General features: G+C 39.8%; 1 protein-coding gene across 1 annotated transcript in view; it reads left to right on the top strand.

Moving 5' to 3' along the window:
* LMX1A (LIM homeobox transcription factor 1 alpha) overlaps window positions 1-2,602 on the top strand; it is a 191,426-nt gene extending 188,824 nt beyond the window's left edge. Inside the window, exon 9 of the mRNA XM_036757916.1 lies at window positions 743-2,602. Coding sequence (XP_036613811.1) covers window positions 743-903 — 161 coding nt within the window. The 3' untranslated portion in view covers window positions 904-2,602. The remainder of the gene's footprint in view (window positions 1-742) is intronic.
* Window positions 2,603-14,856: the final 12,254 nt, after the last annotated feature.

Raw genomic sequence — 14,856 nt, 5'->3', positions numbered from 1 at the left:
AAACTTTTAAAAGTTCTCCCTAAACTATAAGCTGGCTCTTAAACGCTCATTGAATATTGAACATGGAATTCACCTGAAGCTTCATGGGTCAGTCGCGGAGCTGTTTCATGTTTTCTCACCATTCACAGAGCATCATTTTCTAGGTTCAACCTTCTCCCTGAAAACTTGAATAGTAACTCCAGCCAACACTGCCTTATTCTTTTCCTGACTATCTATAGAATAATGAACAAGTCACTTAACCTCACTAGGTGTTGGCTTCCTCCTGTGTGGGATGAAACTGATTGCATCCAGGAGCGACGAAGTTCAGTCTTTAGTGGAAGGCAGATGAGGTGGTGGGATGTGGATGTGTGTCAGTAACAGTCAGTATTCAAAGGTTTTGCTATTGTAAGACGGAAGGAGACTTCCGGGGTGGAGCAGCATGGCTTCCCTTCAGCCCTGGGCATCATGTACTGTGCTGCTCACCTCACCCTTTGGACCATGTGTGGTGGCACTTGATTATATTCTGCTTAGTTCTCTGTTATAATTTCTTTCTATATGTAAATGTGTATTAAGTACTATTTTTACAGTGTTTGCATGCCTAAGTCTTATTTGCTTAAAAGAATGGCCAGATTCTTGAGGACTATTATCAAACAGCTACTTTTGTCAGCATATAGTCTCTATCCAATAAATATTCATTGAATTGATTTGCATTTTTCTAGCAATAAAAGATGAACTTCATGCTGGTGTTTTATTTCCATTTCAGGTGCTGAGCCCCTTTTCCATGACCTAGATAGTGATGACACCTCCCTCAGTAACCTGGGTGACTGTTTCCTAGCAACCTCTGAAGCCGGGCCCCTGCAGTCCCGGGTGGGGAACCCCATCGACCACCTCTACTCCATGCAGAATTCTTATTTCACCTCTTGAGTCCACCCCAGAGTCCAGTGGTTAGGCTCCCAAGTGAAACAAACATATTAAACCAGAAGTTAACTGGCCTTAGTTTGGGAGGTTAGGGAAGAAGTGGGTGGGGGAGGGGCCTTTCTTGGGGATGCTGTATAACAATATGGTATAGCCCAGCATTTCCAAAGACTGAATACGTTATGGATTGCATAGTTTAATGTTTCTATAAGAGTCATAGCATTAGATATGAAGACGTGTTTATCATTAAGAACAGGGACTTTTAATATAGACATTCTCATGCAAATTAGATACCTAGAGACTCCTAACAACTTCCCACCATTTTGGGGAAGCTCTTGTCAAGAGGCGCATGCGTCTATCCATCTATGTGCCCATAGACAGATGGACGTGTGTGTGAGTGTGTGTAACCTTTCATACTTTATCATCAAAGTTTATTCCTAATTGTAACAGGCAGCAACTGTACAGCAAAAGTAACTTTATTTTCAGTGTGAACTCTATTTAAGGAAATGCTTGATGCACTTAAGTTATAAAAATGAGATAATTTACTTTTATAAACTTTATTTTTACTCGGAGGTGACTTGTCGGGCAGGACAGGATTGCCAATTCATCTAGTCTGGTTTGAGTTCGTTTAGTTTTTATTGCTAGGGGTTGAGTTCTAAAAAGTGATTGGGTGATTGGTCCTTGCTGACAGGGCCCCCAGTACCTAGTGGCTTAGTTGGGAGAGAGCAATGTCTCATAACATTAGTGGGGAGCTCAGAGCCAGGATGATTAATGACAATACTCAGCTGCTGGATAATATTGGGCAAGTCTCTTAACCTCATTGGGCTGCAGCATGAGGCTGATGGAACTTACCTACCTCACCCAGGAGCACCGAAGCTTAATTCTTATTGAAAAGCAGATATAGAGAGGTGCAATACAGATCTGTGCCATCGTTATTCAAAATTAGAAGGCTTTTACTACTGTTGGAGTGACATGAAGATGCAGGAGCAGCTCTGGGAGGAGAGCAGAATGACTTCTCTTCAGCCTTAGGTCCTTCGGGCAACATTGCCCATCCTGTCTCCAACTGTAGAACCTGGGATGTTAAAGATGATATGTCAGATGTGGAGGAGGGGCTGCAGCCCTGGAGATTCTATTCCTAAACAACATCTGGTAACTCAAGGAATCCTCAAGAGGCGATTTTTGGTGGAAGCCAGTGGCAATATCCTTTGGAGTCACTTTTCTGACCATGGCTATACTTAACTCAATAGCCTTGCACCTAAGGATATGGTTCCACACCCTATTCCCCAAATGTGGTGCTAGAATGGGATACTTCTTTGCCAGGAGCCTCCTAGAAAACCCAAACAATGAGGTGGGGGCAGTGGGGAAGTCAGATTGGCCTCCATTTCTCCAAGAAGGAACTGTTTTAGGACTTGGCTTCACTTGTGGGGAAGCAGAAGGAACCTTGGACATAGTGTCCCCGAGGCCAGAGGAAACACGTCCTCTCTATTCTAGATTCTATGTTGTGTGATTTTGTGCTGTTGTTTATAATTTATGCAAGCAAATAAAAAACAAGCCAATTTGGTGAATGAAAATAGCTAATACTCTGTAGCTCTCTGCTGGTGACTGTGGGTAAGGATCAGTCAGAGAATATAGCAGGACTTATTGGAATGAAAATGAGTAAGATCCCTGCTCCAATACAAGATTACTGAAAAGACATTAAAAACTTCTTTAAAATGCGCTGTCTGTTTTTTATTTGGGATCCAGGGTGGCAAGTAAGGGAGGGAAGTAGAAAAAAGGAGGATCATATGATTGTATTTGAATACAGTGGAAATAAGGAGGGTCATGTGGTTGTTCAAATAAAATTTGAATAAATAAGAATATATAAATGTATCTGGGAAAATTATGGCCAGAGAGAGTTTCCACATATTGCCCAGATAGGCCAACAAAAGCTTCCTATATTTGTGAAGACCCCTTTACATCCACAGAAAGATCCTGCCATGAAAATAATTGTCTGTTTCACCATGGACCACATACTTAATCAACCTACAGTGTTCTTGGTATATCAAATTAATATGCTCCATGGATACCAGAATGGAGAAAAGGGAAAGGGTAGTTTTTATTGTGAGGAAATTTTAGCGAGGAGAGCAACATGAAAATAGTTAGCCTGACTGGAAAGATACAAAACCAAAAACTTAAACATTTGCTTATGTTCAAAGACTTTATCTTATACTGACATTCTGTGGGATTGAGCTTGACCCAGCCATGGAATGACAGAAGGATAAAACTGGAAAGAACCTTAAAGATAATTTACTCTAATGTCCTAATTTTAAAAATATATATTTTTGTATCACCTTCATTTCCAAATATATCTCTCCCCTATCCCCTGTTCAGAGACAGATAACATAACAAAAACGGGTTCTCTATAACAAAGAAATAAAATTTATTAATCAACACATGAGCCAAGTCTGATAGGAGATGCAGTGTTCTACACTCTGCAAAGAAGGGAAGAAGGTATATATTCTCATCTCTCCTTTGGGGCTGTTTGGTCATTATCATTACATAACCAGTTTAGATTTTTGTTCTTTTCATTTAAATTATGCACGTTGTTTTCTTAATTTTATTTCTTTCAATTTGCATCAGTTCCTGTGTCTTGCTGTGATTCTCTATGTTTTTCACAATTATAAATTTGTTTAGTGCAATAAAATTCCATGACATTCAGGTTACAACTTTTTATCCATTTTCTAATCAGTAAGCATCTACTTTGTTTCTAGCTCTTTGCATTAGTGATACTATCGATATTTTGTTGTATATGAGAACTTTATGTTAATCTTTTGACTTCTTTTAGACATATGCCTAACAATGTCACAATGTATGGGCATTTTAGGAATTTTCTTATCACGATTCCTGATTACTTTCCAGAATATTTAGAACAAACCACACCTCTAGCAATGTATTAATAATAGGTAGCATTTATAGAGTGCTTTAAAATTTGCAAAGTTCTTTTCATAGATCTCATTTTATTCTCCCAACAACAATGGCAGGTGGGTTTTATTTTTATTTCCATTTAATAGATGATGAAACTGAGGCAGATAGAGGGTAAATTACTTATGCTGGGTCACACCAAGCTCACACATTTCTGAAACTAGATTTGAACTTGTTTTCTGGACTCCAGATTTAGCACTGCACTACCTAACTGCCTATCTTACTACAATCCCTCCTACATTAAATATTACCATTTGGGGCTATCTTTGTTAATTTGCTAGGAATGAGACAAAAGCACAGAGCTGTTTGATTTGCAGTTATCTTATTAGTTATTTGGAACAATCTTTCACATAATTGTTAATAGTTTGCAATTCTTTTCATAAATGTTTGGGTTTTTTTTCTACCACTTATTCATTGGGAAATGGCTCTTGTTCTTATATATTTCTCTTAGTTCCCTATATATGTTAGATATCGTACCCTTATAAGGGATATTTGACATAAAGATTTTTCCCCAGTCAACAGCTTCCCTTTTTATCCCAATTGTCAATGCCATCTTTTTACAATTATGGAGATGGAGGTCTATGTGGGGAAATTAGATTCCCAAGGTCATAGTAAATGACAGAGCCAGGACCCAAAAGCATTCTGATTCAAAGTCCAGTGTTTCCTTCCACTACGATGTGTTAATACTCTCTAGCTTACACTTTATCTGGACATCAATTCCTGACCATTTCCAAACCCTGACACCTGGACTCTGTTCTCTTCTTCTCTCTACTAGGACTTGGACTCTGCCCCGGGTCCATGAGCTCATATTAGGTGAGCTTTCACCTTATCTGGCCTGGAGCTAGGCTACCCCACCACTTCCTAGCTATCTCTAAAACTTCACATATGTTCACCATCTCCTTCTCCTTTCCAACACTCACTCCCCTTTATGTGTTGACTTCCTATATTAGAATGTAAGCTCCTTGGGGCAAAGTCTTGTTGGCTTGCTTTTGTATCCTTGGCCCTTAGCGCAGTGCCTGGCAGATAGTAGGCATTCAATGAGTACTTTTCCAATCATTTTCCTTCATATAAGGAAATGCGCTATACTACCTTCCTTTTTCTCTCTTCTCCCTGCCTCCTCTCTTTTCCTCACCTAGAACCTCTATCGTCTTAAAAATATTTCTTCTGAATCTAGTTTTGCTGAATCTATATCCATGAAAAGAATCTCAGGATATCAGTGTCAGGAGAGGCCTTTTCTTTCAACTTGTATCTCAGAAGGCCTCATTTCTATACCAAAAATTGTTCATTCCTCCTTCTCATAAAGACTTTCAGTGAAGGAAAATCTTCATTTCTCCCTCCAAGTCAATCCCATTCCACTCAGGGATAGCGCTATTTGTTCAGAAGTATCTCTTTTTTAACCTAAGTTAGTTTCTTTGTGACCCATGGTATCTAGTTCTAATTTCTAGTACCAGCAAATTAAATTTCTTTCACATTATGGTCCTTCAAATATTTGAAGACATTTCTCATTTATTCTCTAAGAATTATCTATGCCAAGCTAAATATTCTAAGTTCCATCAACCAGTTGTGACTACAGTAATGTTTTTGAAAGGACAACATGGGCAATATGATCAGAAATTCCAAATTAATAAACATTCTTAGCTCTCAATATTTCACCCTCCAGAATCTCTCAAAGACCATTTTTTTCCTTCACTTAGCCCCATCTTCTTCCTTCTTTGCTTTCTTTTTTTGCCTCCGCTACAGTACCAGATGCATAGCAAGTGTTCTGTAAATACAGAGTAATGGGTTTCCTTTTCCCTCTGTTTTCCCCTCTTTCCCCTCATCCTTCTCACAGTGAGGGTTCTATTTATTTGCCAAACAATAGCTTTTATATTTCTATTTTCCTGTAGAATTTCATACCTAGTGCTTTTCCTAAGGAGTCTTTCTTTCTCTGATAACTGGAGAAGCAGCTCAGTAAAGAGGAAAGAATGCTGGATTTTAAGTTCACTGTATCATAGGTTTAGGGTTTGAAGATCCCTCAGAGCCAAACAAGTTTAATCCCCTCTAACTCTCTCTCTCTCTCTCTCTCTCTCTCATACACACACACACACTCACACACATACACACACACACATTTTAAAGCTAAGAAAACAGAGAATCAAGGAAATGAAGTAATTTGCCTAAAGTCACAAAGTAGTAAATGTCAGAAAAAATTTTAAGCTGTCTTCCAACTCTAAATATAGTGCTCTTCCCCACTGTACTAAATGGAATGGGCTTGTGTCTAACTCTTGGATCCCACAATTAATAGCTGTGTGGCCCTAGATAAGTCATTTCATCTGTTTGGGCCTCAGTTTCTTTATCCAGAGAATGATGATTCAACTAAATTTCACAAGTATTTAATAATAATCTACTATGCGCAAAGCACTGTGATAACAACTCAGAATGCTAAGGCAAAAAACAACCTCTGCCCTCAAGGAGCATATATTCTATTCAAAAGGTTGTTCTAAGAAACATATCCTGAAAAGCTCAAAATCTAAGATACATGTGAAATTATTATCCTCTCTGCTCTCTCCCCCACCTCCTTCCCTCCATCTTGCCTATGCTAGACTCCCCTTCACTGCTAATGACCCTCAGGCCTGACACTCCTAGGCCTTTTGATAGTTTGTATTTATATAATACTTAAAAGTTAATGGGGCTAATTTCTCATAACAACCTTTTAAGTCAAGAAGTACAAATAGTATTATTTCCATCTTGCATATGAAACAAATGGGAATCAAAAAGTTTTGCTCATGGTCACACAGAAAGGGAATATCACAGACTCAGGACCTTTGACTCCCAAGGCAGTGTCCCTTCTAATACCTAGGATTACTGAATTGATTCAACTTCCTCTCCCTTGAACCATTCCAATTAGTAAAGAGTTGGGGAGTGGGACATGGTCTTCCAGGCTGAGAAAGCTGCTGAAGAATTGTGGCGAAAAAAGTCCAGAGGGTCAGCAGAGCTCCAAGAGGAATTCAGGAAATATATTAAATGACTGAGCACCAACTTTGTTGAAGACCCAATTCTAGGTGCTATCCCATAGTGAAAGATAAAGGGCAAAACCTGCAGAACCATAGTCATCTGAAAAGATGAGGCTCCATATCCCTGTTTTTTCCAACTTCTGTAAACCTCAGCCCTGCTCTCCTCTAATAGCTTGTAATATGAACCCGAGCCATGTGCCGGTAGGTTGCTCTTTTTTTGATGACATACGGATAAGATTCCAATCACGAGCAAATGTTCAGAGTGTTGACACTGAAGGAGAGAGAGTCAAGGTCTATGGCAACCTCTCCAACCATCTTACCAAGCTTTCTGGGGTATGTAGATAGTGTGTAGATGTGTGTCATCAAGTTATAGTCTAGGACTTAGAGAACAATGTCCACAGGACTTGGAACTTTCTTGTTCAACCACCCTTCCTGCTTTCCAATAGGAGTCAAGTCAAACTAAACCATGGGCCAAAAATAGTGGTGGGAGAGATGGAGGGAAACCAAGGCTAAAGATAATACTCATTAGTTGAATGACATCCTTTTTCATCTAAATATATAAGAATGGAACCATCATCGTTGGTATTTATCCATTACCATCCACACCAAAAATACATACAGTGAAAAACTTTAAAGAGGAATCCAACATACAGATAATCATATGATTAGAGCTGAGATGTGGGTATGTCTACCTTTGACACATCTTGTCTTCATTAACCTGGGCAAGTAAATCAGTGCCACAGTCAATTCTGGAAACTGAAGCTGCTTATTCATACTGTTAGAGAAAGTTTTCTTATCAGAAGTTTGCTATACTAATGAAATCATAGATGTAGAATCTCCTCTTTGCAGTCATCCCCTCCCCCCAAAAAAGAGAGACATCTGGAAAATGACCTTAGAGCTCATATCCACACCATGTTCCCTTCATTCTGACCATCATCATCTTCATCTTTCTTCCCCCACCTTCCACCAAGGAACCTTGGACTCTGCCCCTGGGATACTGGATCTGGTAGGCAAGCTTTCATCTTGTCTCACTGGAACCAGGCCTCCAGATCACTTACTGGCCATCTACATACCATGTTTTGCCCCCTGTCTCCTTTATGTATTATCTTTCCCATTAAAATATAGGCTCCATGAGGGCAGGGACTGCCTTGCTTATTTCTATTTATGTCCTCAGTGCTTAGCACAAAGTTAGTACATGGTAAGCACTTAAATGCTTGCTTATTCTTCTTTCTTTTCCTTTCTTTTTTCTTTCTTTGTTTCTCTCTCTTTCTTTCTTTCTTCCTTCCTTCTCTCCTTTCTTTCCTTCCTTCCTTCCTTCTTTCTTTCTTAAAGGCAGCTGAATCACACAGTGGATAGCACTCCAAGCCTGAAGTCAGGAAGATCTAAGTTCTGATCCAACCTCAGATACTTACTAGCTCTGTGACTCAAGAAAATCACCTAACCTCTTCCTGTCTCGGTGTCTTCATCTGTAAAATGGGGGTCATAATGATAGCACCTAATTCCCAGGGTTATTGTGAGGATAAAATGAAATATTTGTAAAGCATTTTGCAAACCTTAAAGCGCTATGTAAATGCCAATTGTTATTATCATTGGAAAAGAACACTGTGGTCTAGAGAATTTAAGGAAGATTTCATGAAATTGAAATTGAAATAAGAGTTAGGCCTTGAAGGATGGATAAAATTTGGATTAGTGGAAAGGAGGCTGGTGGGCATTTGGAGCTAGCAGAAGATGCAAAGACATAAAGGTGGGAATCGCCAAGTTATACTCAATAGAAAGGGAATTGGCTTTTCTGCCTGAAGATTTTGCCAATGGCAGGATTTCTGCCTATATAGACTGACAGGGAACTCATTTTTTTGGTGAGGGGGCCTTAAAGATTAACCCTCAAATCACGTTTCATAGGCAGCCTATTCATAATTGCTTGGGCCATGAAGAAAAAGAAGTCTCTAGCTAAACTATTTGTCTTTCCTCATATTACTCAGGCACAGACTGGCCCTGTGTAATCTATATCTATGCAGACAAGGTCAAATGGAGAATCAAATGAGTTGGTGACTTTAGGATATCATAAAACGTAGAAAATTAAAGCCAAGGAGAATCTTCTTTATCATAAATGGCAATCTTTTGGGGGTGGGATTTTTTTGGCTGAACCCTTTTGACATCTACCCCACACACATGCACCCTTGGTATTGGGAGAGGGCATCAGAAGCCATGCAGTTCAACCCATATCTGAACAAAAATCTCCTCTTCAACATTCCTAATGAGAGTGTTATTCAGCCTTTGCTTAAAGACTTTGAGTGGGGGAAGGAGAGGAAGAAAAATTAACAGGGTCCATCTAGGCTTCAATCCCCATAATGCTAATGTCTAAAGTAAAACTCATACCAGTAGACCTTCGAACTACATGATTGCTTACATGTGGAAACAACCCTAGAGTGAAATCATTATCATGTTATCTAGAGCAGAAGGGACTTCATAAATCACAATTCATTTTACAGATGAGGCAACTGAGGGACATTGAGCACAATGTCACCCACTGAGAAAATTGTTAAAGGTGGAATTTTGATCCAGGAACTCTGACTCCAGAGTCAGTGTTTTTTTTCCACTATGCAACAATGCCTCCATAAGCAACCCCTCAAAGTAAGACAGAGAAACTCTTCCTATCACCACTTGGAGCAAACCTCCAAATATAGCCCTCTTACTCCTTGGGAAGTTAATCGACTCAGATTTGGAACTCCAGCTTTAGGACCAAACTGCCTTACATGGTGAGTGACTAAGGACAAAACCATCTAGTTTGTCATATTTAGCCAGCCCTTGGCACCAGGCCAGACCACCAGACCATACTTCACATCCTATGCAGACACTGTCCCCAGCCACCTTCACGTTCCTCATCCCTTCCAGGTGTCCAATCCAGTCAAATTGTTGTCTTTCCTATCACCATAGATATGCTCCCACACCTCCAATCTCCTACTCCACCTCTTCCTTAAGCACAGTAATTAAGACAATATGACCATTATTGGTTTTGTATTGAAAGAACATGTCGATCTATTTCTCTGTAAATCATCTCACCACTCCTGTGATGCCCTCAGACCAAAGCTCCTCAGGAGAATGAAATTACATTGGAATTACAATGCAATTGGAAATGACAGAACAAAAATGGCTAACTGGTAATTAATATCCAGGATAAGTAGGGAGATAATAACTGAGCACCTAGCTACCATTGGTGAATTTAAGGAGCCTGACTCAAAGACATTAGATCCTCAGGCTCTAATAGGAAGACTTGGTAGATGTCATTGTCAGTAATATTTGAAACATCATAGAAAATGGAAGAGGTATTAAGTATTGGAAAAGGGCGGATGCCACCCCAATTTTCAAAAAAGAGAAGAAAGATTCTACAAGTAGAGGCTAGTGATGTTGACTTTGATTCTTGGGAATGTTCTAGAAAGAATCATTAAGGAGATTATTAATGAATATCTAGAAAAAAGAAGCAGTGATTACAAAGAATTAACATGGCTTCATCAAGAAGAGGTCACGGCAGACTAACCTCATTTTCTTTTTTGGTCAGCTTTACTAGTGGGTGGGACAAATGATGTAGATATCTGTAGCGAAATTTTTAAGGAAGCATCTCATGCTATTCTTGTGGGGGGGACAGGTCTGTGGTGCCTGGACAGATGGCAAATTGATAGAGATGAACAACTGGAAGGAATGCAGCATGTGGGGATGGCAAGGGTTGATGTCTGAATTGGACGTGGGCATGTCCTAATTATCTGGTCTGGGGCCAAGGACTGGCTAGGCATGATGAACTAGATGGATTTGTTCTTGATCACTCACAGTGGGGCAGACATTGATTTAACCCAATCAGGACAGAGGAGACAGACAGAGGAGTTTCTCTGTCTTACTTTGAGGGGTTGGTTATGGAGGCACTGTTGCACAGTAGGAAAAAAAAACACTTTCTCTGGAGTCAGAGTTCCTGGATCAAAATTCTACCTTTAACATACTTACTAGGTAAGTGATTGGATTCAAAGTGATTGTTAATGGTTCATTGTCAACACAGCAGATGCTCTCCAGTTGAACATACCATGGATCTGTGTTTGGTCCTGTACTGTTTAAAACTTTTATTAAGGACAGATAAAAGCACAACTTTCATGTTCATAAAATTTTCAGATGACACAAAGCTAGATGGGGTTACTAACACAATGGGTGACATTTGGAATCCAAAAGGATCTTGACAGGGCTAGAACATTGAGCTGAATCTAATAAAATGGAATTTAATAGGGATATATGCAAAGTCTTGCTCTTGAGTACACAATAACAGCCTTATCAGTTTAAGATGGATGGAAGTGTGGCTAGACAGCTGTTATTCTGGAAAATATCCCTGGGTTTTGGTGGCCTGCAAGCTCACTTAAAGTCAGTGATGCGACACAGCAGCCAAAAAACCTAACATGATCTTGGGCTGCATTAAGAAGGGCATGGCGAGGTGACAGTCCACTGCCCTTGTCCAGCCTTCTATGGAATATTGTGCTCATTTCTGGGCACTACGGTTTATAAGAAGGATATTGATAAGCTGAAGAATGCCCAGAAGAGAGTGATCAAGATCACGAAGTACCTTGAATCCATGTCGTATAAAGAGTAGATAAAGGAACTGGACACGTTTGTCCTGGAGAATAGAAGCCTTTGGAAAAAGGGGAGGGGGCTGATAGCCATCTTCAAGTATCTGAATCACTCTGATGATGAGGGGGGCACAGACTTTTTTATCTGGCCCAAGGAGGCAGAATCAGTAGTAATGGGTGGAAGCTGCAAAGTGGCAAATTTAAATTTGATATCGGGGGAAAGAACAAAACAAAACAAAAAATAAATTTCCATACAATTTGAGCTGTTCAAAAGTGAAATGGGCTAATCTTCTGTGCCAGGCCCTGTACTAGATGCCAGGAATACAGATACAAGAAAAAGAAAGGCAGGTCTTGACCTCAAGAAGCTGACATTTGATGGGGGAGAGAACACATAAAGAAAGCTGAAAAAGGATTGGGGGGCACAGAAGAGGAGTCTGGGGTACAACCTGTAGAGAAATGAAGATGGTTGCTTTGAGAGATAGTGGGGTTTCTCTTCCTTGGAAGCTTTTGAGCAGAGATTGATGACTGCTTAGTGATACATTCCAGTGGAGATTCCTTTGATGTATAGGCTGGATTATAGGGCTCTTTCCAACTCTTAAATTCTGTGTTTCTGTGAGTCCATGATTAGGAGTTTGAAGTTTGCTTCCATGGGCAATAGGGAGCCACTGAAGGTTTTTGAAAAGGGGAGTAATGTGGTCCTTTGTGGCATGTATGGGAATATTATCCTGGCAGTCAAATAAAAGATGACCAGGAGAGTGAAGATATTGGAAGCAGGGAGACCAGCTGGGAAGCTATTACAATGGCCTAGGCAAGAGACAATAAAGGATGGAACCAGAGTTGGTAACACATGACAGAGATGGGTTCTCGGAGATATTTTGGAGAAAACCTTTCCCATTCCTCTTAATTCTAGTGCCTTCCCCTATCTATTATTTCTGTGGGTGTGTATAGCTTGCTTATGTTTGCACGCTGTCTCCTCCATTAGATTGTGAGCTCCTTGAAAGTAAAAATTGTATTTTGCCCTTTTTTATACCCCTAGCACTTAGTGCATTGTCTGGCGCATAGTAGGTGCTTAATAAATATTTATTGACTTATTGACTGGAAGTAGAATCGATAGTCTTTGGCTACTTATTGGATGTAGGGAATGCGGGAATAAGAACAGAGTCGAAGGTAATATGTAGGTTTTAGCAGTCCTCATTTCACTCGCCACCGCATTTCCCACGTACCTCTGGCCAGCTTCAGTAGGGTTAGGGGGAAACAGTGAAACATAAAACATTCAATCTAAATCATCCTATCTTTTTTCTTTAATACATGCTTGGCTTTGAACAACTAGACACTTGGAATGTCTGGATGACAGATTGGCTTTTTGACTTTTGTTTCTGGTGTTCTATTTGTTAATGGCTCAAGCAGGCACAAATGTAAAATGGAAAATGAAGAGGGACGGGAAGGGGAGAAAATTTGGAACTCAAAAGCTTGTGGAACTGAATGTTGTAAACTAAAAATGTTGTAAGCTAAAAATAAATAAATAAATTTTAAAAAAGAAAAAGAAATAAAATGAAGAAAACTTCCTTTCTTCCCTAATTGTTTTACATTCCCGAGTTACTCAGAGGCAGAGGCATTAAACTGGATAATTTAATCCCAATAAAGAGCTTCCACCTGAATTATCCAGAATCACAAGGACAATGTATTTGAACCTGGTTTTTATCCAGTTTGGCCATCCATCTTTCCCAGACGCAGTGGATAGTTCCCTAAACTATTAGGGTCAGTGTATTTTAGTGTAAAGAACATGAGATCTATATCACAGGACCTAGGTTCATATTCTTGCTCTGCTTCTTAATACTTTCATTACTTTAGGGCAAGGTACTTTGTGCCTCTGGGCCTCAGTTTCCTCAAACATAAAATTAGTGGATGCGATATGATGGCCGCTCTAAATATATAATCCTGTGTTTGGGCTTTTCTTGAGCTAATCATACTGCCTTTAAGAGATTTAAAAAACAACAGTAACATGACAATGAGCTGAACTTGATCCAGTGACCTCAAGATATAGTAAAAGTGGTCAAGAATCATCGTGGTTTCACAAACATTGTGTTAGCCTAGTTCCTGTGAACAACACCATAACTAGGGTGTGAAAACCAAGACTTATTCCCAGGGCACTGAAATTTAGAAGGTACTGAGAGCACTTGCCTTTCAGTATTCCTTTCAGTAGCATGGAAACAACTGAGTTTAGTACTTAGCAAGAACAGTTAAAAATGGAAGCCACCAATTTGTGGTGTCCCCAGCATTGGCCTTGAGGTGTCTCTGGTGGGTATTTAACCACAGGAATTGGCATCGTAGGACCTTTCTCTTCCCTTACTCTCCTGTCCAATTCAATTAATCTCTAAAAGCTGAATTGAAGGATATTTTTGTACTTTTTGCTTGAGGCACCCCTGTGAACCTTGACCCATTTACCAACATTCTACATGTCTCTGTCTATGAAGATGGCTAGTTGTTTAGGGCTCAGGGGTGATAGGCAAACCAGCCTGGAGAAGATCAGAGGGAGGGCTCTAGTATACGAGTTTCTAAAAAACAGTCAGGTCACAAGAAGGCTTTTGGAAGGAGGAGGGTTTGAGGTTTGATTGAGGGATTGACCTTTCTGCTAGGGTTGGAACATTCCATAAACAACCCCTCTATTGTCCTGAGATTTTTGCCCCATGGCCAACATGAGATCTGCTGGGAGATTACCTTTCAATGGAGGAGCTCGATTAGATACTATCAGGAGGAGGGAACGAGTTTGCTCTGAGTGATCTTATGTTAATTAACTGGCCCTTCTAGGACAAATACACATGTGAGTCTATTAACAGGGAGTTAAATGGTGGAGGTTTCCTCAAAGTCAGCTGTAGGGGCAGGATGACTCATTAAGAGCCCCAGGTTCTGCACAAACTCTTAAACAGAGAGTGGAGGAATCTACATGACTTTTTTATTAAGCAAAAAAAAAAATAAAACCTCAAACTCAAACATGTACATTGAAGCAAAAGGTGTTTTGGGGGAAATGGGAGAGTAGTGAAAAAAGATAGCTTCATAGTTTCATTTTTTTATAGAATCATAGATTTAGAGCTGGAAAGGACCTTAGAGGTCATCTAGTTAAACCCCCTTATTTAACAATTAAGGAAACTAAAGCCTAGAGACTTGAAGGATCTCCCCCGAAGTTCAACCTCAGTTTACTCCTTAGAGATGTCAGAAGCTACCATTTTTCAAGGTTCTTCATAATCCTTTCACTCCCTTTCACCCCTTTGCTCTTGTTCTCACCCTCATTTCTGGGTATATGATAGAAAAAATGACAAGAGAGGGACAATTTCTGGACACCCAGAAGTCAAAAGGGTGAGCAATCTTTCAGTGATTTAGGATCATGTAGACAGTCAACCCAAACCAAA

Source organism: Trichosurus vulpecula, chromosome 4 (genome assembly GCF_011100635.1).
Source record: "Trichosurus vulpecula isolate mTriVul1 chromosome 4, mTriVul1.pri, whole genome shotgun sequence".
Lineage (NCBI taxonomy): Eukaryota > Metazoa > Chordata > Mammalia > Diprotodontia > Phalangeridae > Trichosurus > Trichosurus vulpecula.
This window is presented reverse-complemented; position numbering and strand designations above follow the sequence as displayed.